Source organism: Letharia columbiana, assembly GCF_014066305.1.
Source record: "Letharia columbiana isolate WasteWater2 chromosome Unknown Sc0000010_s0, whole genome shotgun sequence".
NCBI lineage: Eukaryota > Fungi > Ascomycota > Lecanoromycetes > Lecanorales > Parmeliaceae > Letharia > Letharia columbiana.
The window spans coordinates 122,214-149,085 of NW_023501047.1; the positions used below are offsets into that span (position 1 = coordinate 122,214).

Genomic DNA, 26,872 nt, shown 5'->3' on the forward strand with positions numbered 1-26,872 from the left:
GGTCGTCATCTATTCCAACAGACAATGTATAGCATCAACAACTTTGTGGCGAATACGAATCCATTAGTGTTGTAATCCAGGCGATTCATGGTAAGCTGACAGACTACGATGAGCTTTACATTACATACTCCATTCTCCAGCTTCACCACCCAAATCGGCATGCTCCACCACCCACAATCAGCACCTTTTCACAGCACATCTCCCAGAAAGCTCACATCTTCAACTCTTACCGCCATCAAGGAGCAGAAGTTGTCCAAAGCAGCATTTTCCACGGCAGCTTACATATTCGATTCTCACCGCCATAAGCTAATGCTACTCGAGGCTACCTGTTACAGATAGTGTAACTCCATCTCCAACCCCAGCAACATTAGCTAGAACGCAGATTAGATCCAATGAGAGCACATTTACCCCCAAACATGTGAGACAATGTAGCAAAACCCATGCACAGAGAAAATCAAGATCCCAAATCCGCACAGGCAAGTTTGGCAGAAAAAGCGGCAATTCCAAGAGCTCCCAAACATCATTTGTGCCTACTTTCATAGTGAATGAATCGACTGTCCATGTCCACTCAGCGGAATTCAGGATCTCCGCCACAATAATCTCTCCTTCTATGCCAGACTATCGCTCGATCCCTCTCAACGCACTAGACTTTCCAGCCGGGCACGAATCCTTGAAAAGGTGACAGTTCTCGCATGAATGAAGGCATCTAACCAGCTGGCTAGATCTACGCATGAATGAAGGCATCTAACCAGCTGGCTAGATCTATGTCCGTATCCAGGCTTTCCTCATCAGCACTCGCTGTCCAACTTCCTGTCACATCGTATCAATCCGTATCGAGCCTATCGTATCCACAACTTCTGTATCCAGCCTATCGTATCCCACAACCGCCTCATGATGCAGCCCACAAGCACCCAACCACGAGTGAGTGAGTAAGTAGAGTGGTCTCTTTCAAAGCACACCATCCCCCCCTCTCTCTCGGCCTCATCACCAACATCACAACTCCTCCCCAAACAACCCCAACACCCGCTCCCCACTCCTCCACCCTCTCTTCCCCTCAGCCCTCCTCCCCCCCCCCCCCCCCCCTCCTCCCCCCCCTCCTCCTCAACAACCTCCCCCTCCTCCAACCCCCCACATCCACCATCTCCCGATCCAACCCGTCATCCACCCCCCCGACCGCCTCTTCGAAACGCATCACCTCCTCCCCGCCCTCCGAGCCCGAATCGGAGCCGGGCCGGGGCGACGCGGTGCCGAAAGCGCGCTCCGTCGGGGACCGGGAGCCCAAGCCGAAGTCGCGCGGGAAGCCGGTGTCGTCGTCGTCTTCGTCTTCGTCTTCCGTGGCGTCCGGGTCGACGTCGGCGGCGGCGGTGCGGCGCGGGGTCTTGGCCTTGGCCGTTTGGAAGGTGGGGGGGTCGAGTTTGCGGTAGCCCCAGGCGGTGTCGGGGTCGTCTCCGGGACCGACGCGGCCGTAGGCGCTCGGGTCCGCCGAGCCGAACCAGTCCTTGCCTCCGGAGGCGACGGCTCCGTAGACGGAAGGATCTTTGGCTTCCCCCTTGCCGTTGCCCTTTGTGTCATCGATCTTTGTGTCTCCGGAGTCCTGCTTCGATTTCGCTCCAGCCTCTTTCGCGTCGATGCTGACGTTGTCTTCCAGGTCGGAGCAGAAGTCGTCCCATTGCTTGTACTCGGCTCCCATCTCGGTTGCCAGGTTTTCCTTCTCGACGATGACACGCATGCACTCTTCGCCTTTCAGCGTGGCTTTGTGGACGAGCGGGAGGCATTTGGCCAGGATGTCGAGTTCGCGGGGGCCGACGTGGAGGATACGGATAGGGTGACCTTTGCGACCGCTGAGGTCTATCTTCCATTTGGGAGTCCCAGGGGGAGCTGGACATGGTTTGATCCGATAAAGATTGCTGGGTTGGAGTAATATGGACGATGAGACGTCCGGAAGGTGTTCTTCGGCTTGTATTGATGAGACGGAGAAGGGCTGGAGGAGAGCATCGATGGAGACCGATGGCGAAGGGGGTGGCGAGTAACTGGGCGAGCCCGGGTACTGGAGCTCGGGCTTTGCTTCACGCTCTGGCTTATTTTCGGGAGACTGTGACTTTCTGTGCATGCCGAACCCGTATCCAGCAGCTTCCAATAGGTCTTCGAAGCCACTAAACGCTCCGCCACGCTCACTGGCCGTACTCTCCGTCTTCACACGTCCACCGGTAGAAGCCTGCGTGGCCGGCTCAGGGTTCAGGATTGTGTTGAAGTAAGGAGATGAGGATCGATGATTGTCAGAAGCTTCGACAGCCGGGTTGAGAATCTTTGCGGGGTGAGCGGAGATCTCATCCCCCTCCGCGATAATTGACTCGATAAATTCGCCCAAATGTCGTAGCTCAAGGATTGGATCTTGCATCGAGCAACGAAAGGCCTCAAAGCTATTAACGTATCCTGTATCAATTGGGCCGACGTACTCTAAAGACTTGCGAAGCTTCCTTGCGGTAGACGCTTCGCTGATAGAGTTTTCGATCGTGCGAACTAGAAGTCATTGTCAGCTCGGGAGGTCTGAGGGAGTGGACGCGAGATGGACGCAAGGAGGGGTAGACTTACTGATGAAGGGGCGGGTAACCTCTTTGAAGTACCTTCACGTTGACCGTTAGCCTATCTCACAACAGCGACTGAAAAGCAAGTTAGACTCACGTGGGCTTGTTGGCCCAAGCCATCACTCCACGGCAGAACGTGTCCAACATCTCCTTCAAGTTCTCCAACGGATCATACAAAGACAAGGTCTACGTAGATTCAAAGTTAGCAGAATTCCTTTGCGTTTAGTACCTGAGTCCCAAGACAGATGTGAGAAGTAAGAAGCAACTCTCTTTCCCACGACGGAATTCTCACAGCTCAATCCTCAATGTCTCCAACCCAGAAAACATGATTGCGAATGAGAAATCACATACCGCCCTGTCAGTCCCCAAATAAATCGGCGCCCTGCTCGATCCCCTCGGCCGCTCCGGTATTAACCGTCTCTCCCCATCTCCTACCCCGGCCCCTTCGATGAGTAGTCCTTCGACTACCACCGTAATGATCCCCAAAGCGCTCGCGAAGGACTCGCCGTTGAACGCCGGCCTGAACTTGGCCGTGGCACGACGCGAGTCGCGATTGTGCGTGTCGTTGATGGACCTGTTGTCCACCAGGGCCGCCAATACAGATCGACGAGTGCGCTTGTCCACAGCGTAGGGGGAGATGTACTCTTCAGTGGCCATGATTGTGGTTTTTGTGGTTTCTGAGGTTGTGGGTGTTGATCATGGAAGAGGCAGTAGTTGGTCACAAGGTGAAGTTGTTTTGGTTGCGAATCTTGGTCACGTTTCTCTTGGGGTATGTCTCGGCGCATATTCTTGTTGGGGTCGGGGTCACCAATGTTTCGTTGGGAAACGAGGTCATCGGCGGCAACGAGGTCACCGCTGGTCGACTGACCACCGGGGGACCGACACTGACATACTAGAATCCGTACCATAGTGGCTGGAAGCACCAAAGAGCCATATAAACACACACTATTGTCTATGGTCGAGAGGAGAGTTTATGTTGTCACAAATAATTTTATCCGAATATGTCAATTCAAATGCCACTAATACCGCGCTTAGGGCTTCGGTTCGCTTAATTGTACACAAGGGATTTCACAATTTTGGACGTCCACAACTCTCTTAAGATAATGGTCTTTGGTCGTCTTGGGGGACAATTGGGAGAGAAAACCCAGGCTTTTGCGACATTGAGAGTAGTCAGTATCGTTTGCATGGATATTGGCTCTTTGATTGATGCAGTAATCTTAATACTCACTCTGGGCATTGCATTGCGATTCCTTTGCCAACAGCATTAGCATTGAACCAAGGACTGATCATACATATCATCCCGTGCGCCAATATCAATGCAGGTGATAGCTCCCTGCATGAATTGGTAGCCCACAACTGCCGGCCAGAGCCATACCAGCCCTTGTGTTGGCTGAGCTCGTCCCTCTTGATACCTTGGGACAACGCAGTACCAGGAGGCAAAATCAGGCAATGTAACTCATAATGAGACATCCCGAACTCTTGCAGTATGCTCCGTCAGTCTCCGGAGACTCGGGTCTTATCGCGCCTTAAGGCCAGCTATCACTCAAGGAGTCTGTATTCCCGGGGCGGAGAAAAATTTCGCGTGATGGCCAGAGCTCCTTCCAGTCAATATGACACAAGCCCAGTGAAACAGGGACGTATACTGCAAGTGCCATGCATCCAAGTTTTGACATTCCTGCCCTTGGCTTGAGATTATGCAGGGCGAACGCGGAAAAAGCGATCAACCCCTTAAACTTTTGCTGCTGCTCCAAGAGAATCGAGCTGTCCGAGGCCCCAGATCACAAAGTCCACCTTCGGCCGAACAAATCCAAGCATCACCACTTCGGACGTGGTCGGTTCTAAGTCCTCGCTCAACGCTTTGACCTAGCCCGTTTTCTCGAGGCTTTTCTGATGGAACTGCAGACTCCCGTCGCTGACCGATTGGTTCCCCCGCCCAGGTTGAAGAGTCTAGAAAGCAAGTATAGCAGCTGCTTTTGGGGATAGTGAGGCTGTTTGCCAAGACGCGAACTGGATGCCAACCGGAAGCTTTCTATGATCTAAGTCAAGTATGACAGCTGCCCATGGGCTCGGAGAGTTGTGTGGGTCGAAGCACGCATACGGAAACCAACCTTGAGCGGAGTACAGTGCTTCATGGATGGGTGAGTTGATATGATTTCAGAAGGGTGGCACACGACCCAGGTGGTACATGACCCAGGTCAAGCACTGATGTGCTGGCTCAGGGAACATGTAGTCCAGGAAGAGCGGTGAACGCGGCGGGATAGCTGGCAAGTATTTGAATTTGTAAAAAAACAAACATGTACATGCAGCTAGCCGACGGCATTGTTTGGGATTGTTTTTGCATCTTCGAGGATTATCAGAATGTGAATACCTTGCTTTAGCGCACATCCTTTCCGACTACATGCAGTAACAATGGATGAGTGTATCGAGGATTCGGGGTATGTAGCACAACGATGTATTCGCTCGATTAATTCCCGTTGCTTGAAAGTGTTTTTACGGCCGCACGTAAAGGTCAATGCACTCGACGTGCCGAATGGGTCGCTGCATCAACTTCATTAACCACATGTGATAAGATTTCCGTGATACCGAAAATCTCCACTAAAGGACTCGCTGGCGGGTGTGAGGGAGAGGCTCCTATCACTTCCTCAACGAGACTGCACGGCTCTATTGCGTCAGCAAACCACAAACTTACATTCGTTCGCTTCGATGACTCGTCTCGGTGAGGAAATTGTGGTTGTCACCGGCCTATTTCTTACCCGTACGGGATATGCACGTAACCTCTTTCCATGCAGTCTGCTTCCGAGGGACCATTCCTATGGAAATCAAAAGTTACTTGGGTCGCGTCGGCGTGTTTCTTAAAGATTTGTTGCATTTGCGGGTTGCACTGTGCCTTTTTTGCCTTATGCAGAACTGAACACTCTACAACCGTAATGTGACCGGGCCCCTGATCATGAATTTCGAGTACTCGGGCTCGAGTACATAAAGGCGGTCGATCTTGCGAAGAGGCCATTTAGTACTCACTCATTTTCTTCTTCCTTCTTTTCGCCTATCATTGGACACTCTGAAACATCAGTCTGATCAGTGTTTCTGGGAACATAGCTCCCTATCGACAAGCTGACACTATACCGGTACCATGGCGGCACAGCAGATTGTCGTCCGGAGCAGCCCAAAATGGCAATTTTTGATGGCTTTGGGGCTTGACGGGCGCAACCGTAACCACCAAGCCCAGTATTGGATCATGAAAGTATGTGTGGAAAGACTCATCTTGACAGAGAGAAACTGACGACCGACAGAGTGAAGCGATCCGAGTGTACGACGCCCAACTTATGGGTAACCGTGGCGCCCTCAAGGCGCAGTACGCAAGGGAGCTTCCGCCCTTTTCAGCGAATCAATTCTCCGAAGAGGCATTCATCAACGCAGTGAACACCATTGTGAATAACGCATGCTCCCAAACGCGAAGTCTATACGACCAAGGAGCAGCCCAAGGGCAGCCGAATTGGGTTGCACGATGGGTTCTATACCACGTCTGTCGCTATCGCGATGGCCGTAACAAGAAGGCCGCACGATCCCAAAACTTCCATGACGATGACGATGACAATGATGATATCGCGGTACGTTCACCACCACCACCACCACCACCAACACCAGGTGAGCTTTGAGAGTCACAGCGCTTCAAAAACACTATGTATTTGCTGACATGTGACAGGCCCAGTTGCCGGCAGTGGGAAGGGCAGAGGGCACACTCCGGTTTACGATCCAGCTAGAAATACGTACAGATGACAAGTAGGTCAGGCATCGTGTTAGATGGATGATTGGAGGGCTGGCACGCCCGTTTGATAATGTCTCCTGGTCGAGCGAGTGTCGCTGTCATCAATGGGTGACTTGCTGCGTCCTCGGCCTTTCAATTTGTATCCGTCTCGCACCTGGCGCTTGTAAAAGAGTGTACAACCCTAGGAGGCAGTCTGCATATTCGCAGTCTCGGGAGAAGTCCCACTGTTCGAGCGGAATTGTATAATAGAATGTATGAGATTGCCGCTCATCTCGATCAACGATGCCATTCGATATTGCATGATGGCACTGGACTGTCTTGCCCGCGTTCGTGTCACCACAGCTTGTGAAAGGTACCTCTAGGAGTGGTTCCGCTGTGCCGTTTCAAAGAAGATGACCCCAAAGTAAAGTACAGAAGGCGTACAAGCCTCTTCTGCTTTAACGCGAGGATCATTCTAGGGATATCTCGGTCGGGTGGCAGGGACAAATTGAGGAAAGCAGCTACCGTTAGCCTTTCGCGGCAGTGGCTCCTTCGGTGAGATTCCTTCCGCATTATGCAAGTATGTACAATGGATTCAAGAAGGTCTCGTCGGTATTACTGCTCATGCAACGGCCTGAATATAGGGGTCTAGTCATCCTCGTCCTCTTTCACGTTCTTCTCTTTCCGGTCCGAGTTCTGGTCGCTTCGAACCTTCCTCATAGCCTCTGTAACCCTCTCATCCTTCTCATCTTGAGTTTCATCCCAATCAACGTCGTACTCACTTGCTATCTGCTTTATCTCTTTCCGGTATCCATTCGCCTCTTCGATCAGTGTATCCCACCTTTGGATATCGAAGCCTTTCTGCTGATACAGCTTCGTCTGCCGGCGGCTAATGGTAAGGTTGAGGGCTGAGCGGTAGGATACCTCTCGGTTGTGGTAAAGGAACCAAAGATAACCGCAGATGAGGGTGGATAGGCCGACAAGGTACTTGTTCCTGATTAGAATCATATGTGCCATTGATCAGATCCATGTGCTCACCGTCATAGGTTCAATAGTATCCCAGCCCCAGGATGTATTAAACGTTAGTTGATAGACGACGTACCAATAACCGACGAGGACTGCTGCACCTCCCATTGCCACCCGTTGGGCGCCTTTGTGTGCTTGTAGATCACATTCTTTCTTGACTGCGGCCAGATCTATGATTTTGCTAGCAGTTTTCCGTAGCCTGAATCGCAAGTAGTGCGTTCGATCATTGAAAGAAGGCACTCCGACCTTGATCTCCTCAGGAGCTCCTTCAATCTCCACGGCGAATTCCTTCCCGCGAGCGGCATCACGTATGAAGTCACCGACCTCTGTTGAGGACGACCAACGAACAAATCTCCTTGGTTCATCTTTGGCGGAAGGCCCTTCATGGCCTAGACCACTGTAACTTTCCACTCCTCCCTCGCCTAGCTGTGCAGCGTTTGTCGTAGACTTCTTGCCCAGCTTTCCAGTCTTTTCAGTCCGACCTTCGAATTGGGTCTCCTCCATCTCGCCTTCTGCGTCCTCGTACAAGTCCTCTGGACTTTCATCTGCCTTTTTCTCTGTAGGCTGAATTGCATCTTGTTGAGAGTCCTCCGCTCTGAAATGGACCGCCGGGACTTTTTCTTCTCCTTTTCCGTTCTTGATTGAAGGTAGCTCCGATTGTATGAGGCGCTCCAGATACGACAAAGGCTGTTGAGGATGGACCAGAAGTGCTAGTGGCTCTACGTCTTTCCGGTCAGAGTTCTTGTCAAGAGTGGTGAGAGGTATGATGAGCTTGAGGAGGCGAGACGGGGTTGTCAATAGCTTTCCTAAGCCTCAAATCAGTCAAAATAGACGCACGCAAAGGGGTTCGGCTACCTTTGATCATGGCCCCAGCGGAGCGCTGACGCGCGACTGGAGGCATATCTGAGCCTTCTCGATGCCATGGTGCCTTATTCTGCTTCTGTTTCTCCGCGCCAATGGCTTTGTCTATGGTCGACTCCCTTCTGATTTGCCTTTTCTGGTAGACTCCTGTGATGACTCCTAGATATCTCCTTGTCAAAGTTCGATTTGCGGAGCTCCGTAAAGTCAGATGGTCTACTGCTATGGAGTGGTTGACAGCTGCAGGATGTAGACGCCTGCTGCGAACGGTATAGCTCTTTGGTATCAACAGTAACCGCGAGGACAGTGCCTGCGACGGTGGCTGGTGCATTCTGCCGTACTCTGGGGAACGCCGAAAGCAATTGATGTTGAGTTGCAAGACATAGCCAGTAGGGGAGAAATAAATGGACAAGATGAGGTGGATATGTAAAATCAAGCTTGACGCGAACGAGCGATCTTGAAAAATTGGTTTGAAGCATGGAACTTGCTTGAAGCAAGTGCAAACCAAGCGCGAAACCATAGGGCTGACCCCTTTTCCACGTTCTCCTGAACAATGAGCAGAGATATAGCCAACGCATTTCTGCTCATTGTTTCAACTCAGAACATCGTTTACTGGTGTCTTGACAGGATCGAAAGGTGCATTCAATGACTTTGATTAAGATCTCTAGAGTTTTCGCATGGCTAATGCTTGAGGCCCTCAAACCCGTCGACCGTCGCTATGCAGCATACAAGAAGTCGTTAATGGAGTAACTCGACGTTCAAACATCCTTCCATCCTCCCAGATGCACGCTCCAAGATGCTCAAAGTGATGATGGCCTCTTCCGAGAGGAATGAAGAAGATGCGACGCTTTCGCTGTGAATAATTTTTGTCTCTTAATCCTGCCAACCCCCTATCCCAATGAATAAGTCTAGGTCGTGTCGGTCATCAAGTCGTCTCGTAAAGCCGTCATTGGTATCCCGGGAAGTTCAAGAAGTCGCCAAAAGGAAAGGAGTGGATTTCAATACCGAGTTTCGAATAGGTGCGCCAATGAAGGAGCTCAACGGCGCCCGCTCCGATGTCTCGAGGTCCTGCTAGCATAACCACCACCACCACTTCCGACACCGCTTCCAGCACTGAGCCTACGGCAACCCCCGTAATTCTGGCTTCCGTAAGAGCTGCCATAAGAGTGGCCACTCTCAGCAGTTGTAGGGCTACTGCCACCGCTCCGGCTTCCGCTACTCCTTGAATCATCCGTGTAGACACTCATCCTCTCCGTTCCAATGGCGACTGGCAAACCTTGAACCACATCTCCTCCCCTCCGTCCTTTGTGGCCACTTGGATACATGCCGTCGCTCTTGGAAAAGTTCTGACATATGAGATAAGCACGCATAGCAGCATTCTCTTGAGCTAGGCGTTCGTTCTCATGTATCTTATCACTTTGATACTCGCGATTGTTAACGCGTGCTACGCAAACAAAACCAGGTTCTGCCCGGAACAGTCTGTAGATGGGCTCCGGCCATTGACGTCGCTGGCATAGATCTGGTTCGGACAGTATCAGTAATGAAACAATGAGACTTAGCTAACTTTTGGTGTAATCCTCTACGACCCAGAGTAAAGTGGATACAAGAAAATGCGAACAGATCATTGCAACAAGCCCATTCAAATAGACGAAGATGACATTGAAGATGGTCCAATGGAGGCAGCACCCAAGCGCCGTGATTTGTTGACAAATAGGCAGGTATAGTATTTCACAAGTGCAGCGGCAATCGGGTCTCATGGGCCTTGGGCGTTGGGTAGTGACCGCAAAATCACGAATCGCAAAAATAAATGAGGTGACTGACTGGATAGGTACTCCTGGTAGTACATAGCCGCGATGGTGGTGTGGATCCAAGGCTGGGAGGTGTGCCGGAAACGAAAGCTCGGGAACGACTAGCAATTGACTTTTTTCCTTTCGAAAGCTCCAGTTGGCTTCCAAGAGCGTTGATGCCCAATGTCACCCTTTCTGTATGAATCCGTAGCAGAGGAGGCGTTGATCAGGTCTGAAACTGTTACTCTGTTATGTTTGAAACGCTTGCTCGCAGTCTCCCCGTGCGATGCCAGTTTAGTAACGAGAAATGCAGGTCGGAGAATATTTGGTGCATGGAGGAAACCTGGATCTATGAAATGCAGCCCCGAGTGGCAGCTATATATCACTGCCAGATCGGTCCACAGAAGAGTCAATAACGAAGTGGAGAAGAAAGATACTCGGCCAGCACAGGTAGGGGACTTCTAGCAGCATTCTCACACTTCTGCGGCTCGTGCTAATTCACGCGACGATGCGCTGGCGCACGTTTTACCAGTGAGAGTTTCTAGGGCCCGACATGAGGAGCCATTGACCTATGAAATGATTCTCTGGAATGATCCAAGCAAGGAGCGGCGATGACTGACGTGCAGGTGCCGCAGATATTTTATGCCCCGTCTCCACACTAAGGATGCGCATCAGTGGCGAACATGACGCCTGGTTCGAGGGTAGAGCATTCTCATAGGCAGATCCACAGGGAGATAAGTACCAACCCCGCAAGATTAGGTGCTTAGATACTTCTGAAATACTGACTCCTGCAGTTCGGTGTTTTGACCTCTTTGGCTAATGCGAGAGAAATCTGGGTCAGGCATTTTTGCGTTGTCATTCGCGCGAAGATCCTCTCAACGAGCACAGACCAGCGATAAACCAATCCCTGAAGACCGTAAAAGCAATCCAGGGCCAGGCAATGAGGAGTAGCAACATTCTGAAGGGAGATCCAAGCCTCAGGCCTAAACCTCGGCGGCGCTCGTTGCGCTTAATTAGCACTCGAGCTTAATACGTTTGGGACATCCCAGCTCAACGGCTTCCTTGCCCTCGTATCACTGGCTTGTTCGTCCAAACGTTCCGAAGACATTGCAGGTGTTAATCACGCAGTGCCTCCAGTCAGACTTGGCAACTCAATAATTAAGTCGAGCGTGCTGCCATGCTCACTGATCTATGCATGCTTGATGAGTTGGCAATGCGTTTGAAGGTGCAGGGAGGTATGCGTTGGAGTCCGGGAACGGCTACTCGACTCGGACGAACTGGAAGTGTAATTCGTAGCCTACCGCTCCATGCAACGTCTTCATCATCCTTCCGAGTATCGTCATCTGTGGTAATCGATGATGTTGGACGAAGTTCCGTTCCAATCAAAGGTAAAGAGTCGTGCCGCTTGTCATGCTTCTGCGGTTTGAAATCCGGTGCTACCCTGGAAGCCTCAAGAATAATCGTGCAAGCTAGGTAGGGTCCTCCAAGCAAATCTTCCGATCTAAAGCCCGACGGCGCTTCAATATTATCCGTGTCATTAGTGAGGGGAGAAGGGCGCGCCCGTGTATACCAATTCATGCAGCTAAGTGGGCCTGCATCGAGCCGTTTCTCCCATCGGCGGCAAGCTGATCTGACCAGGCTTTGTCATTCTTCAAGCCTCAAGGCTAGCAGGAAAGAGACTCTGTTGAATCATCATCGAGCATGATAAGAAATCGAGATGATCGTGCATGTAACCCAAGCATACCAACTGTAGATTGAATCTGCAAGAAAAACTCAGCATCAACGGAGGTGAAGTCAAAGTAAAGCAGGGTCAGAAAAGTCAATTCTTCCAAATGCTTGCGGCTAGTACAAAATAGGTTAAGTCTTGGCGCTTGCATGCTCGTTGGACAGCCACTCTCCCAATGATGGACAAGCATAGGGACACAGGGATACATGAATACATCTAAGCCGATGGCACTGGGTACCAAGGTTCTATGTACATATTCAAAGGTACTCGGCCCTCACATATCAACTCCTCAAAATCCCGTCTTCTGGCTAAAATGTTGGAAACATCGGTCTACAGCGGCCCACGGAATCACGAAAATTGGATGCAAAGGTTCCACCTGATTCTCTGCATCAACAGGCCTCCCAGTACCGCTCTCATGTCCGGGAGATATCGCTAACGAACTCCACCGCAGAGCCGAGTCCAGTGAGTCAACGGTCTTCGCCTCATCAGAATCCCCAGTGAAGTAGTTGTAATACTGTGTCGAGCTTAGGCCTGCCAATACATAGCACGAATGGTATGCGTCGGGGTATCTGGGAAGTGGAGTCAGATTCGCACAGCGTCGCATCTCATTAGCGTCACTTACGCGCTAGGTTTGTCTCTCAAGCCCCCACTGTCTTCCTGGCAGCAGGACAACATGTATCGGGTCAACCCTTCTTTGCTGTACAGACTCGAGATCTTCGCCTTCCTAATCGAAGTCGATGTCTGAGGTCCATTCAGAGCTGCTTCGACCAGGGGCCAGCAGCCGCCAACCCAGTGGCTATAGCATCCATCCACAAGTTTATTTGTCCGACCAGAGAAACCGCCTTCTGGTGCATATTGTCGCGCAGAGAGCCAAGATATTAGTAATGGTAGATTCAGATGCCTTTGATTAATCAGCGAACCGTTTTTTTTAGGTAGCAGCAAGTAACAGCGTACTTCGGAATCTTTTCGTGTGGGGGTCCGAGAATGCACAAGCATGCAAGTACACAGAATGCATATGCGCCATGAGCTTCGGTCTGTGGAGCACCAGATACACCACCTTCGAATGTCTGGCCTTGTTTCACGAATTAGTTCACAGCGCATAGGACTTAAGCAAGAAATCGTACAACGAGATAGGTATTCCGGTAGTCCATCCAAAAATGAGGTGAATCCACTTGCTCTCGCAGGAGCATTCGGTGGAAGTTCGAGAGGTAATGCAAGTAAGGAAATGATGGTCATTGTACAATATGCGCCACTATATTCATAAGCATTGACCATTGAGAAAGGGTACCTCAGAGAGACCATACCGTACATCTTCCTCTCCACCAACACTCATTCTAAAACCACCGTCGCTTTGCTTTAGCTCGCCAAGCCATCTCCATCTACATGCGGAGACATCGTGTCATTACATGAACATTCAAGACTCAAGGAACACTCACAAAGCCCGCCTATCAATCATGTCCAAGCTCTCGCTACCACCGACCATGGCAAGACTCAAGACGACAGCATAAGAAGCGGCAGCATGCGATGTCTGGCCATGGCCTCCACCGAAACCTCCACTTGGATTCTGCATGGGTGAAAAGGTTTCCAAGACCCTGACTCGCCATTTCTCCAAATCTTCACCAAGTACACTGAGGCCAATTAAAGACCAGTAAACAACCCATGGCCGGAGAGCATCGTAGGGTATGTACTTTGCTTTCTGAATGGTATCATTGAGGAACTCAACATGGTCTTCTTGGTTCAGTCTAGGAATGCCTTGTGTGTTGAGATCGAAAAAGCTTCGGCTGGTGCCAGCATGAAGTGGTAGACAGTGTCTGGCTGTGTCGTCTTGTGAAAGAGATGTGTCTGTGACTAATGGGTCCTTAATAGGGGGTAAGGATGTGAACAATTCTGGTATTGGGAAATCGTCTATGCTGTTGCTAGCTATCCTATTTTCCTGAAGGCTTAGTTGCTCGAGTCTATCGCGCGGTATCAACTCCACCTGTTCCTCCAGAGCTTTGGGTATGGCATTTGCAACGGATGTCATTTTCCTGGGCTTGCCGCTTTCAAAGTCCTTCTCATCCTTACTCCTCGGGTGGTGCTGGGTGGACAAGGCTCTAAAATCTTGAAAGATCACTTTGGACCGTTTCGACTTGACTCTCATTCCTTGTAAGGCTAATGGAGCCGAGCCACTGTTTCCAAGGTATCGTTCTCCGGAAGCTTTGGACTAACCTCGCAAAGATCGATTCTCATGATAGCCAAAGAGGGACGAAAAGAGCGGCGTCCTTTGCCACTGATCAAGTCTTCAAAAAGACAAAATTTGTGAATCTGCTTAAAATTGTGTTACACGCAAGGTGACCAGTAGTGCCAGTCCGAACCCTGAGATTTCAGCCCTGCGAGAACAAGCCTAAAACCTCCGCCTCGCGATTATTCTTGCCACAAAGAATTGTATTTTGCTTGGGAATGGATAACGCTGTCAAAACACATGGCGAAGGTAGCGGTGTAAGCAGCCTGTTCCTCTAACAACATGCAGCTCGGTGACAAAGCAGAATATGGCTGGGATCTCGGTCGGGTACTGAGATTTGGCACACCATGGGTTGTCCCCAGTATGCAGCTCGTGGCGAAGGTGTCTGAGTGACACCGTTATACTCTTCTATAAAGACGACTTATCAAGTTACCACAGCAAGGGATAAGCTACCATGGGCTGATTTTACGAAAATTATCATTGCATATCCAAAACACTTCTTTATGTCTATGATCAGCACTGTGCCCAATGCCTTGAAGACCAACTCTATCACTCTTTCACTCTCAGACTGTTGTGTAGGGTTTGGTTTGGTCACGAGCCAACATGTCCCTCTTCACACAAGCAGTGTCTCTTTATTATTATCGACCATGCCAACAAATATGATAAGGTCTCCGGTTCGTTCTTGATCTTGGCTCCACACCAAGGCCATGATTTATGATGGGGGCCACCTTTCAGCCATGCCAATGACTTATGGGGGGGATTTATCGTTCTTGGCTGCTTCCATCCACACCAACGACATGGGGTATTATGGACGCTACCTTCCAGCCCTGTCAGCACTTGCAGTGCAGTCTATAATCCTTTGAGCCCTGGTGTAGTGCGTCAAGCCCTTGGGTTAAAGTTCGTCTATACTTTCGCATCCGATGTTTCAGCGGCTCGAGACGCAAGGAATGTTCCCAATTGCCGTACTCGTGTCTCCTACAGATGCGGATGGTACTAGGGTCCATGAACGTGCTGTTCGTGCTCAATCCCTTGCCGTCGCCATGTTGTTTATCTATGGTGCAAAAGCGCACCAGCACAAGTGTTGCTCGTGTCATCCAATCAAAAAGAAAAGAGATTGTATGGAAGAGATTGGAATCACTGCTTATCCTCTACTCCGTATAGGGTAGGCGAAAGCGCGAAGTAGAGGAGCGGAGTGGTCTCCCTTCGAGCCAGCTGCATAAGTACCCTACTTTAACTTATTGTCCTCGGCACAGCGTAATGCCGATTGCGGAGGATCATGGGATGATCCTTGCACCTTCCAGCCAATACGAGTACCGGCTACCCCACCTTTTCTTGGCGCAACCCGCCCTATCTTTTTTGCTGCATTGCTTCACCGCTCTTCCTGTTTTCCCTTCTGCGAGAAACATGGTAATAAAATATTAATGGTGAAATGGTGAAATGATGAAGGATGACTTGACAATTTGTTGAATGAGGAGAAGAAGGGAAAAATTGGAACGAAACAGAAACCAACTCCTCTCGCCCAAACCCTCCACCCCCGGGCCCTTCTCCTCTTCTCCTAGCTCAGACACCAGCCCCATGATGCCCTTCTTCTCCAGATGCTCCAGAGATTATTCCCTCGACAAAACAATCCTATTCATTAGATGACAGTAATCAATATTCAATAATTCCCCAACCGTGGACCCTAAGATTGCCCACCATGGTCGACATCGACCTGTCTGCTGATGGCCTTGCTGGCTTCGACTTCGACCAAAGAGGCCTGCGATACCCTTATACACCGCGAGTAAGCTGGCCCATCACCATCCCGCCCGACCCAAATGCCTCACGGTCCGCACCGCATCACCAAAGCGCCAACACCAACCCCTCGAATATCATGAAGCGGTCAACGACTCCACTCCAAAGTCTAACGCAAACGTACGAGCAGCCGATAAGTCCATCTCAAAGCTATATACCAGACTGGCGGCTCCCCCAGCAGTCTCAAACCCCACAATTTGCCTATCCTTTGGACACCTATCCTCAGCCGTTTGGCGCCGACGCGGCATACGCAATGCCCTACCAGACATCACCGACGGATTACGTCCCTCAACTGCAGTATGACTCGAGTACCTATCTTCCCATCGCAGGCCAGATGGACGGCAGCATACCGTTTAATTGGCAAGATATCTCCAACGATCTGATGAATTATCCCATGTCGAACGGCCTACCAGACATGAACTTGCCCTATCAAAATCTACCAAACTCTCCCACAGATGCGTCTCTGGAGGTTCGATCTCTTTCGAGTAGCGATAACGGTTGGAACTCGGTAGAATACCACCATCAAACTCTGGACGGATCATACCAAGACTTGCACACTGGGAACATCTTCAACCCTGAACAGACACTCCATGGGCGGACATTCTCCGACTCGTCCTACTCAGACGTGGAACGGCAATCCCGTCAATCGTGGGGTAGCTATGTCAATTTACCGCAACATGCAATCGGTTCACCGTCCAGCGACCGCTCGGCGAGTCTGAGTGATATAGAGTTTCACCATGATCATACGGACTTTCTGGTGGGATCGCCACCCATCAAGCAAGAGCAAGAACAGCACACTCGATCGACCATCGTCACGTCGTCAATCGTCAAGCCCATCAGAATTAAGACCTCCTCGTCTCCGCAGCGGTCTCCAACCTCGACTGGAAGGGTCTCTCCTCCGGGAAGGCGTCAAGCAGTCAAAAAGAACTCGAATAGCAAAGCGACAAAGCCAACAATACGTAGGCAGCCGCAGGCTCCTAAAGTTGATACAGAGAAGCGTGTAGGACGGAGGAAAGGTCCATTGCGACCGGAGCAAAGGAAACAGGCATGCGAGATCAGGAAGCTGGGAGCTTGTATCCGCTGCAAGTTCCTCAAGAAGACAGTAAGTGCACTCAAGCTCGTGAAGATTCGCAGCGACTGACGATGCTCAAGTGTGACACTGGAGAGCCTTGCGAAGGATGCCAACCCTCGCACGCCCGCTTATGGCAAGTTCCTTGCACTCGAATCGATATAAAAGAGGTGGCCTACTTCATGAAGGATTGGAGGGCGGACTACGAGCGTCATGTCAGTCTCGGATTCTCCATCTGCAACATCAAAGGCTTTGCGGAGCAGGAGCGGACTCTGTTCATCACCCATGGCTACGGCCACATGCTGCCAGTCCGTGCTCGTGAAGTTTTCGTCCGTGATGAAAGTTGCTTTGGTTTGGACTGGGTGGAGACAGTATCAGATTTTCCTTCCGAGCACTCCGTGAACACTGCGAAGCTTTCTGCCGGTGTAGAAGGGATTCCTGCGGCCATCTTGTCAGAGTACCTCGACAATCACATCGACGGCGGCTTTGTGGAGTTCGTGGATGAGTATTTCGACGGCACTCCATTCCTTACCCAGATGCTCAAGACAGCCTATCGGTACTGGTATCGTGAGAGGACTCCAGTCATCCGGAAGTGCTTGAAGTTGCTGATTGCCTACAACCTCACTCAGCATGTGACCATGGTCGAGGGCATACCAGAGGAAGAAGGCTTTCTTGGCAAAATCACCGATGGCACTTCCAAGTTCTATGGCAAGACCGTTGCTCCAGTCATGATCAACTTCCAGATCAAGGATGCCATGGCGACGATGTGGCGAGAATTACAAAAGGAAGTTCTGGAAGAATTATCCCATCTGTACTCGAGTGTGTACACAAAGGAAAGGCTCAGACACTGGCCCACTATCTTCATGGTGGCTGCGATCTTGCTCTCCGTGTGGGAAGAGATGCAATTCGATTGCCATTACCGGATTCCTGTAAGCTCATCCCATTCTTCACTACTCTTTTCAACACCGCTGACCCCAAACAGGACAAGGAAGTTGTCAGCAAGTTCTGCCACGACATGGAATCCACACCCGTTGGGGTCATTGTTGGCCTCTTCTCCGCTATATCCCAGAAGTTGCCGGCATTCCAAGAATGGGAAACTCGAAAGCATCACCATCTATTGAACTCGAACCAAGCTGTATGCGAAGCCTTGACGGAAGTCCGCCAGCATGTAACGCGTCATGGTGTGTACTTCTAGCTCAGTGCTAGCATTGTGGAATTGCTGACAATCATTCTAGACAGTTATTTACGATCTCGATGTGATACGACTTTTGACCGCGATGACTTTGACTCTTTGTGTGGTAAATTCACTTCGAAACTTGTCATTCGTGCTTCTGCCTGCTAGGCATCACCTTATTACGATGATATACTACGGTGTCACGACGGAAATGCAATGACAAGGAGTTTTCCTTTACGATTTTGCATGCAGATGGAATATTTCTGTCAGTGATGATGATGTTGCAATATATGCAGAACGGATGTACCACCATCTCACGACATCTACAGCGATCTAGACGCTTTATGATCATGGAGTCATGGTAAATATGGAAGCTATCCGCATTTACGCCCTGTTTCCTTTTTGAGTAGCAGCTTTCTTCCCAGAGCCCCGTGGCTTTAGGCCGCGGGGGCCCAGTCCTAGCCAAACACATACTGGAGACTTCTTGCAGAACAAGGAGCGCCAGTGTACTTCTAGGCAAATCTATCGTTCCTGAAAGCACCTGTCTACCTAGCCGTAGAGTGAGAGAAACAGTGAGTGTCGTAGCTGGCAAGACGTCCGAAAGCGAGCATCTGACCAATCGCAAACCAAGGCAGCCAAATCAACAGTATTATCGATCAATCAGGATTGTTATCGACATAGATTCAAGGTGGATTCCGAGGACAATGGTCAAGTGAAGTGTGGAATTAAACAATTGCATGGAAGATTCTCGCCACTTCCAGCCGCCTCGAGCTTTGACACTTCCGCTAGCGCCAAGGCTGTGTCATCCGCCTCAACTACAAATCCGCTTCTTCCGCCATACTTCCTTTCTTACTACTTACATCTACCTTTCTTCACAACATCCATCGGATTCACGTACAATCACCGCTCACACTCACTCCAAAACTCATCTACCATCAACCAGACTTCAACTACATACTTCAGCATCTATCAACATGCAAATCTTCGTCAAGACTCGTAAGTTGACCCCACATTGAAGCTGCTGCCTCATCGATTTACTTTTATCTACTAACACAGCTTTCAGTCACCGGCAAGACCATCACCCTCGAGGTCGAGTCTAGCGATACTATCGATAACGTAAAGGCAAAGATTCAAGACAAGGAAGGCATTCCTCCGGACCAACAGCGTCTCATCTTCGCTGGAAAGCAATTGGAGGACGGCCGGACTCTTTCCGACTACAACATTCAGAAGGAGTCAACCCTCCACTTGGTTCTGCGTCTGCGTGGAGGCATGCAAATTTGTGGGTCATCCCTGCTCTACTTGATCCATTCCAACGCTAACACATTTACAGTCGTCAAGACTCTCACCGGTAAAACCATCACTTTGGAGGTCGAGTCCTCGGACACCATCGACAATGTAAAGGCCAAGATCCAGGACAAGGAGGGTATCCCACCGGACCAGCAGCGTCTAATCTTCGCCGGCAAGCAGCTCGAAGATGGTCGCACTCTATCTGACTACAACATCCAAAAAGAATCTACTCTCCATCTCGTCCTCCGTCTCCGTGGTGGTATGCAAATCTTCGTCAAGACTCTCACCGGCAAGACTATCACACTCGAAGTCGAATCCTCAGACACGATCGACAACGTTAAAGCCAAGATTCAGGATAAAGAGGGTATCCCACCGGACCAGCAGCGATTGATCTTTGCCGGCAAGCAGCTCGAGGATGGCCGTACCCTATCAGACTACAACATCCAGAAAGAGTCTACACTACACTTGGTCCTGCGGTTACGAGGTGGGATGCAGATCTTCGTCAAGACTCTGACTGGGAAGACCATCACATTGGAAGTTGAGTCATCAGACACCATTGACAATGTCAAAGCGAAGATCCAAGACAAGGAGGGTATTCCACCGGACCAGCAACGCTTGATCTTTGCTGGTAAGCAATTGGAGGATGGGCGTACTTTGTCAGACTACAACATCCAGAAGGAGAGCACCCTGCACTTGGTTCTGAGACTTCGCGGTGGACAATAGGTGTGAGCTTGCTATTTTCGAGGACTGGGTTTGCTTTTGAGTTGTCATGATGTTCATTAGCGGGAGTTCCTACGGGTTCATCTTATGAAGGTCATGTCGATGGTGATTGCTCTCGTGGCAGTAGCATTATGTAGCTCAGATCAGTATCAAATACTTCTGGGGCTACAAACCTTTTCTCTGTCTCTATGGTGTGATCGTGAATGTAAGCTGTAGTACACCGTATCTATCATAGCATATGGACCTGGAAATTTGCCTCGCAAAAAGCGTCTGTTTGTCGTTTAGCAAGCACTTGCCAACGTGACATGCTCGCCTTCCATAATCATCCCTTGAATACCCGTCACTCTTAGAATAAAGGAAGCACTTGCAGAAAGGTTTCGAAGATGATACTACAGAAGCAGAATGCCAATGCCTTCGTTCTTCTTCCATATCGCCTTCGACCTTGACGCCCCGGCGTCCCTATTGACAAGTCGTGTTCAGCCAGCCCCTTGGAAACAAGAGCAGCGTAATTACGGACACTTTGCAGCGAAAGCGGTCATATCAAGTTCAGATGCTGAAGGAGGACAGCCTATGGTTACAAGTAATCATAGCAGTGGCAGTGAGAAGCAGGAGCCAACAGCCTTACACCCAGTATCTCGGGATTGGAGGTACGACAGAATATCAATTCAAGATATCACCATGGCATCTCTGGCAAACCCAGACAAGCACGAACCTAGTGAAAATACGAGCACAAAGATCACGAACGGTATCAGCGCCGGTCCCGGTGGTCTAGCTACAAAGGGTAGATACGAGCCTTGTGATCCTGATCAAGAGGAGCTGGGATGTGGTGTAGTACGCTTATACCGAGACTCTGAAGAAACACCTGGTCTCTACGATGAGCCTACAACCTCCAAGCACTCAAAGCCGGGGAAAAGCCTATCCAGGAAAGAGAACAATGAACAGCCAGCCTTTCGAGACGAGGACTGCACCACGCTCTGCATACTTGCTGTACCCTCATACCTCACGCCATCAGACTTCTTAGGCTTCGTTGGGGAAAAGACGAGGGATGTTGTCAGCCATTTTCGAATGATTAGGACGGAAAGGGGGAATAGGTACATGGTACTTATGAAGTTCAGGAATGGTAAGAAGGCTAGAGAGTGGAGGAGAGAATGGAATGGCAAGGCTTTTGATGGCATGGAGGTAGGCTTCTTTTGTGGATATCGCTTGCTAGAGCTGATAGTATGAAGCCCGAGAATTGCCACGTAGTCTTCGTCAAGTCTATCGAATTCCGGACACACGAGACACCAGGTCAAGAAGCCTCCTTCCCAGACATGACCAATGACCCTTTTACACCATCCGTCACGAAGCAACTACCTTCTACCTCCACATCTTCGACCCTTCAAACAGCTCCCATCTCATCAACCTCACGATCCTCCAAACCCCACGCCCCACCCACTCCGTCTTTGGTCGAATTACCCACCTGCCCTGTCTGCCTCGAACGCATGGACGAATCCACAGGTCTCCTCACAATTCTCTGTCAACATGTCTTCCACTGCTCTTGTCTTCAAAAGTGGCGTGGATCAGGCTGTCCCGTATGCCGCTACACCCAAGACGATCTCGGTCTCGGAAAAAGGATATACAACAGCACGAGCTCGGGAGAAGATGTCAGCCTCAACGAATGCAGTATCTGCCGCTCGGATGCTAACCTGTGGATCTGCCTCATCTGCGGCAATGTAGGCTGCGGGAGATACGATGCTGCTCACGCCTTCAGCCATTATGAGCAATCACAGCATTGTTTTGCCATGGACATGACGACCCAACGGGTGTGGGATTATGCCACCGATGGCTACGTTCATCGTATCGTCCAGAATAAAACAGATGGGAAATTCGTGGAGCTCACACCGTCTTCCACACAGACACCACAGCCGCACGACGATGATTTCGACGACTACGTACCTCGAGAGAAAATGGACAGCATTGGTTTAGAGTATACACATCTACTAACAAGCCAGCTTGACAGCCAACGCTTGTACTTTGAGGAAATTCTCGAGCGTGCAGCCGACAAGGCATCCCAAGCCGCCCAGTCCGCCGAGAGAGCTACAGAAGCATCTGTCAAGAACGCAGTACAACTCGCTACATTACAAGCATCACACGACACCCTTGCTGACGAGACGATACCAGCACTTGAGAAGGACCGTGATCGAGCAACGAGGAAGGCAGAGAAATTTGAAGCCATGGCTCGCAAGCTGGAGAAGGAGTGGCGGGATGAAAAAGCTATGAATGAATCTCTCATGACACGCATCACCCACCTAGGTAATCAGCTGGAGGCAGTAAAGAGAGAGACAGCGGAGCTCGAAGAGCAGAACAGGGACCTGGGCTTCTTCATCAGCGGGATGGAGAAGCTGAAGACTGTCGGTGTCGACGAGGAAGATGTTAGGGAGGGCACCGTCAGTTTGCCGGGGGTTGGGGAGGAGGTGAAGGGCAAAGGAAAGAAGAAGGGTGGTGGGAAGGGGAAGAAGTGAGCATGGACATTTTGGGGAGCATTTAGCGATTGGCGTACTCGGTACACAGGCTTCTAATTGAAGCATGCATTACAGGCGTGAGTGCATCGGCATGGATGATACCCAAATATGCTTATACAAAGCTTGTCATTTCACAAACTACTCCTACCACTTCTATTGCTCTTGCTCTTCTTAGCAAGTAGAGTATTGTGAATGTCAAATGATGCCTCGTCGTCGCCAATATGGCGGAATATGCGGCTAACAATCCGTGGATGACGTCGAACTCCAAGCTCTCAGAGCTCCCTGATGTCCCCAACACACACTTTCTTTTTCTGCCAACATTTACAACGTTTACTAGAGTTCAATTGATCTGCAAATACCTACGCCGTAGCCTCAACAGTACACACATCATCAACTTAACATGTCTACCACCCTCCTCCGCCAATCCACCGTCCGGAGCGGCCTCCGCAACTTCACCACCATCTCCAAGATTGCCCGCCCAGCAACCATACCCTCCTTTTCCCGCGGCAAAGCCACCCTCCCAGATCTACCATGTGCGCCACTTCTTTTCAACCACCCTTCAAGCTTTCTATCCGGCACCTAACCTCACGATAGATGACTATGGCGCTCTCGAGCCCTCCATCTCCGGCCAAATCATGGAGCTTCATCATAGTAAACACCACCAAACCTACGTAAACTCCTATAACAATTTCACCGAGCAACTCGCCTCCGCCACCTCTTCCTCCGACCCTGCAGCACAAATCGCTCTGCAACCCCTCATCAACTTCCACGGTGGCGGGCACATCAACCACTCGCTCTTCTGGGAGAACCTGGCCCCTAAGTCCTCCGGCGGTGGTGAGCCACCAAGTGGTAAATTGGGAAATGCGATTGATCAGGCGTATGGGAGTTTGGACAACTTGAAGAAGATTATGAATACGAAATTGGCAGGCATTCAGGGCAGTGGGTGGGCTTGGTTGGTCAAGGATACTGAGACGGGAGCGCTGCAGGTGAGGACGTATGCAAACCAAGACCCAGTGGTTGGGCAGTTCAAGCCGGTTCTGGGCATTGATGCGTGGGAGCATGCGTATTAGTATGTGTTATTTCTCCTCATTCTTAGCCGCTGGTGCAGTGGGGGGTTTCATAAGGAAAGACTGCTAATTGGTCGTACAGTCTGCAATACCAGAATCGCAAAGCCGAGTACTTCGGCGCTATCTGGGACGTCATCAACTGGAAGACAGCCGAGAAGCGGTTCGAGTAAGTCGGTGAAGCGTTTGCACCCTACTTAGTATCTACGAGAGTGGGGGATTGGTCGTAGTCGCCACCAATTCACTCGAATGTCGCCAAATCTTCTCCAATCGAGTTCTCCTTTCCGCCAAGATTTCTCTCTCATTCTGTGAGCAAAATTTCAAGCCGAAGACTCCCGTATCTATATATATACGTACCCTCAGATTTCCTGAGCTCTCTTTTTTTCAGAACCTCTCCTTACCACCAAGAACCAATTTCAGAGAACCTCTTACAGTCCCACTGCCACAAACAGACAAACATCTTTACGGGCTGTTCACCTCCGAAAACATCTACCATTGCACACAACAGCGCGGTTATAACCATACTTGACGGTTCTTCACCGCTACAGCCACCACAAGTTCCCGGACTCCTACCGCAAGAACTTACCACGGACCGTCCTCACATCGCAAACATGAACTTCTCGGAGCCAGGTTGCGCCACCACCACTACCACCACCAACGGCAGCACACCACTCCATCTCGCTCGCTCGCTCTTCTCCGACATGGCCTATCCCACGACAATCTCGGATTTCATCAGCCATCTAACCGCCATCCACGACGCAGCCTACCTCCTTCTGCTCCCGCAAACATGCCGCGCGGAGGTAGCAATCCACCACGCCGAGACGACGCGCATATCGACCGGACCCCTCGGAGACGCCGTCTTGGAAGCAACGACCCTCTTCCTCCTCAACACCTGCCGCCGGGACCCGGCCGGCGACGGTGCGGCAACCACGCCGATCCAGCACCGAGACATGTACGAAGCGACCGGCTGCATGCTGCTGGCTCTGGCCGCGGAGGAGTCGCGCTACCTGAGCAACCTGACGCTCCTACTGGCCGACATGAAGGGAAAATGGAAGGTCGATCTGATCGAAACGGGCAGGTTTGTAACCCTCTTCACCCCCCTTCCTTCCGCCAACGTCTTCCCCGGATCCAGAACCCGTACTAACGCACCCGTACCCAGCTGGCACCGCACGGCCCGCACCATGGGCAAATCGGGCATCGCATCCGCCCAGGCGCTCTCCGACTTGGTCGCCGGCCGCGCCACTGCGCCATACCACGGGAGATACTTGACTGAGATCGCGCAGCACTGGAGGAAATGGGCGGGGCCGGGGGAGGCGAGGGTGTACGAGGAGGTGTGGAGTTATGTCGCCGGACGGGCATTGGTGCAGGAGTAAGGAGGGGGGATGGATGGGGGGGAGTTTTTTGGGTCATCGGGATGGGCGTTGCGGCCTACGGGGTGGATATTTTCTTGGGAGTTTTGGTGTTTGGATATGGGCATTGCGGCCTACAGGGTGGACATCTTCATGGCAGTTTTGATGTTTTGGATATGGGGCATTGTGATGGGCATTGCGGCCTCCGGGGTGGACATCTTCATGGGAGCCGTGAGCATCGGGATGGATTTTCTGGCAGATAGATACCCTTCCTCTCTCGAGCAGTTTGCGAGATTGATGAAAGCAAAACATTTTTCCCCAAAATCAGAATCCCCCTCCCCAAGAACGTACCTCCTTCCCCTCCAGCTAGCAAAGAACGCACCACCTCGTGGGCCATACCACCAGCTACGGATCTTCCACAGCACTCACGCAGCAAGGGAGCTCATACCTCTCTCTCTCTCAACCACATACAAAACAGCAGCAGCAGCAGCTCGCGTCATCCACTCGCTCAGACTGCACCGTAGTTCGCTCTGCAGCCATGACAACAAACAAGCAAGCAAGCAAGCAAGCAAACAAACAAACAAGCAGCCAAGGAAAAAAGAAGGGCATCGAATCACAACTCCGAAAAGCAACCACATCTCCCCTCACCAGCAAGTACATTTTTTTCCATCACACGACCCACCCGCTTTCGACCGAGAAAGAAAGAAAGAAAGAGAGAGAAAAAAAAGATTGCACACCCCCCCCCCCCCGGAACCCAGTGCGAGAATTTGAGACGCTGTGGGTCACGATGAAGGAAGGGAGAAGGGAAAAGAGGGGAGGGGGGGAAAAAGTGCGACGTTGATTGAGAAGCTTTGAGGCTGGACGAAGCCCAGAGCGGTAGCTTTTGAGATTTCAATGGGGGCGCCCGGCCCTTCGGTACGAGTTGCGGTGCCAAGAGGGGGGGGGGGAATAATGTGCGTTATATTCGTGAAGTGAAAGAGGGAAGGGAGGAAGGAGGGAAGGAAGGAAATCTGGTCTTTAACTGTGTGTGTTGTGGATCCACCTTGCTGTTGCTGGTACTCGGACCCCAAGGCGCCTTGAGACTGGGAGAACATCCGTATATCAACCTTTCGAAGCCTATCTACCTACCTGCACTTGTTGCAGCGAATACGCACCACCTCATAGCATTGATCCTTGACTGTGTCCTCAACTCCGAACCAGTTTCCGTTCTTGGGCTGCGACGAAGCGACAGCAGACTGATTGCGTCTGTGGGGGATTGGAAGTTTTCAAAGTCCGCGCAATGGCGGGACCGACCGATCTGAAGAGATTGTGGAGGAGGTACAGGGAGTACCGGGTGACCAAGAAGCAGAAGTCAAGCCAAGCAAGCTCGGAAAGCTCGAGCCGGGACAGCAAAGAAAGCACGGCGTTGGAGGAAGCAAGAATCATGGTCGTTGGCTTGGGATTGGATACAAAGCCGGAAGAAGAGCATATTGAATATGCGCGGGATGACGATCATCGATTCATCAACAACCCACACGGCATCGGCTGCTCCAGAACCTACGAGGTACCTTATGACCTCGCTACCAACTCTCTGCTTTCGACATCGCCAGGATCCATGCGTCCCCGCGTGCCACGAGGGGTCAACGTCGACAAGAGCGACGCGCTGTTTTCGTTTCCTGAGCTGGGAGCTTGGAAGACGGAGAGCATCGACACGGTGAAGGGAAAGAGAAAGGGCAGGATGCCTGGTGATAGCGCAGATGATCGGTACAAGTTCCTGCTCGATGGCCCAGCATCGCGGGCAAAGTTTTCCGTGAAGAGCTTTACTATGGTACGCCAGCGGGCTTGGACGTGGTGAGATGTGAAGTTTCGACGCACTGGGTTTGTGGTGTGAATGGTGGCTTCAACAAGTAATGATGGTTTTGAGTCTGGCGGTGGTATTGGAGCGAGGCGTCTGGCGAATACGGATGATGGGATTCGGTACCTGCTTGTA

At 51.0% G+C, this 26,872-nt stretch overlaps 10 protein-coding genes across 10 annotated transcripts; 5 read left to right on the plus strand and 5 right to left on the minus strand.

Moving 5' to 3' along the window:
• Window positions 1-1,054: 1,054 nt before the first annotated feature.
• HO173_003895 (uncharacterized protein) lies at window positions 1,055-3,242 on the minus strand (the record flags this gene model as incomplete). The annotated part of the gene is made up of 4 exons (XM_037305819.1): window positions 1,055-2,520; window positions 2,593-2,624; window positions 2,683-2,771; window positions 2,937-3,242. 4 exons carry the CDS (start codon window positions 3,240-3,242, stop codon window positions 1,055-1,057), a joined length of 1,893 nt encoding a protein of 630 aa, XP_037167012.1.
• Window positions 3,243-5,715: 2,473 nt separating this feature from the next.
• Window positions 5,716-6,362, plus strand: HO173_003896 (uncharacterized protein; the record flags this gene model as incomplete). Its single annotated transcript, XM_037305820.1, has 3 exons — window positions 5,716-5,826; window positions 5,876-6,230; window positions 6,289-6,362. The coding sequence occupies 3 exons, from the start codon at window positions 5,716-5,718 to the stop codon at window positions 6,360-6,362; spliced, it is 540 nt and encodes a 179-aa protein (XP_037167013.1).
• Window positions 6,363-6,978: 616 nt separating this feature from the next.
• Window positions 6,979-8,545, minus strand: HO173_003897 (uncharacterized protein; the record flags this gene model as incomplete). The annotated part of the gene is made up of 3 exons (XM_037305821.1): window positions 6,979-7,317; window positions 7,369-8,162; window positions 8,212-8,545. The coding sequence occupies 3 exons, from the start codon at window positions 8,543-8,545 to the stop codon at window positions 6,979-6,981; spliced, it is 1,467 nt and encodes a 488-aa protein (XP_037167014.1).
• A 706-nt stretch (window positions 8,546-9,251) lies between these two features.
• HO173_003898 (uncharacterized protein) lies at window positions 9,252-10,060 on the minus strand (the record flags this gene model as incomplete). The annotated part of the gene is made up of 2 exons (XM_037305822.1): window positions 9,252-9,733; window positions 10,036-10,060. 2 exons carry the CDS (start codon window positions 10,058-10,060, stop codon window positions 9,252-9,254), a joined length of 507 nt encoding a protein of 168 aa, XP_037167015.1.
• A 1,956-nt stretch (window positions 10,061-12,016) lies between these two features.
• On the minus strand, window positions 12,017-13,867 carry HO173_003899 (uncharacterized protein; the record flags this gene model as incomplete). Its single annotated transcript, XM_037305823.1, has 6 exons — window positions 12,017-12,296; window positions 12,350-12,628; window positions 12,682-12,799; window positions 12,852-12,979; window positions 13,032-13,106; window positions 13,164-13,867. 6 exons carry the CDS (start codon window positions 13,865-13,867, stop codon window positions 12,017-12,019), a joined length of 1,584 nt encoding a protein of 527 aa, XP_037167016.1.
• A 6,524-nt stretch (window positions 13,868-20,391) lies between these two features.
• Window positions 20,392-22,490, plus strand: HO173_003900 (uncharacterized protein; the record flags this gene model as incomplete). Its single annotated transcript, XM_037305824.1, has 2 exons — window positions 20,392-21,168; window positions 21,216-22,490. The coding sequence occupies 2 exons, from the start codon at window positions 20,392-20,394 to the stop codon at window positions 22,488-22,490; spliced, it is 2,052 nt and encodes a 683-aa protein (XP_037167017.1).
• Window positions 22,491-22,890: 400 nt separating this feature from the next.
• On the plus strand, window positions 22,891-23,727 carry HO173_003901 (uncharacterized protein; the record flags this gene model as incomplete). Its single annotated transcript, XM_037305825.1, has 3 exons — window positions 22,891-23,023; window positions 23,085-23,559; window positions 23,640-23,727. 3 exons carry the CDS (start codon window positions 22,891-22,893, stop codon window positions 23,725-23,727), a joined length of 696 nt encoding a protein of 231 aa, XP_037167018.1.
• Window positions 23,728-24,341: 614 nt separating this feature from the next.
• HO173_003902 (uncharacterized protein) lies at window positions 24,342-24,827 on the plus strand (the record flags this gene model as incomplete). Its single annotated transcript, XM_037305826.1, has 2 exons — window positions 24,342-24,632; window positions 24,714-24,827. 2 exons carry the CDS (start codon window positions 24,342-24,344, stop codon window positions 24,825-24,827), a joined length of 405 nt encoding a protein of 134 aa, XP_037167019.1.
• Window positions 24,828-25,037: 210 nt separating this feature from the next.
• HO173_003903 (uncharacterized protein) lies at window positions 25,038-25,997 on the minus strand (the record flags this gene model as incomplete). The annotated part of the gene is made up of 2 exons (XM_037305827.1): window positions 25,038-25,121; window positions 25,926-25,997. The coding sequence occupies 2 exons, from the start codon at window positions 25,995-25,997 to the stop codon at window positions 25,038-25,040; spliced, it is 156 nt and encodes a 51-aa protein (XP_037167020.1).
• Window positions 25,998-26,182: 185 nt separating this feature from the next.
• HO173_003904 (uncharacterized protein) lies at window positions 26,183-26,737 on the plus strand (the record flags this gene model as incomplete). Its single annotated transcript, XM_037305828.1, has 1 exon — window positions 26,183-26,737. One exon carries the CDS (start codon window positions 26,183-26,185, stop codon window positions 26,735-26,737), a length of 555 nt encoding a protein of 184 aa, XP_037167021.1.
• Between the last annotated feature and the right edge of the window lie 135 nt (window positions 26,738-26,872).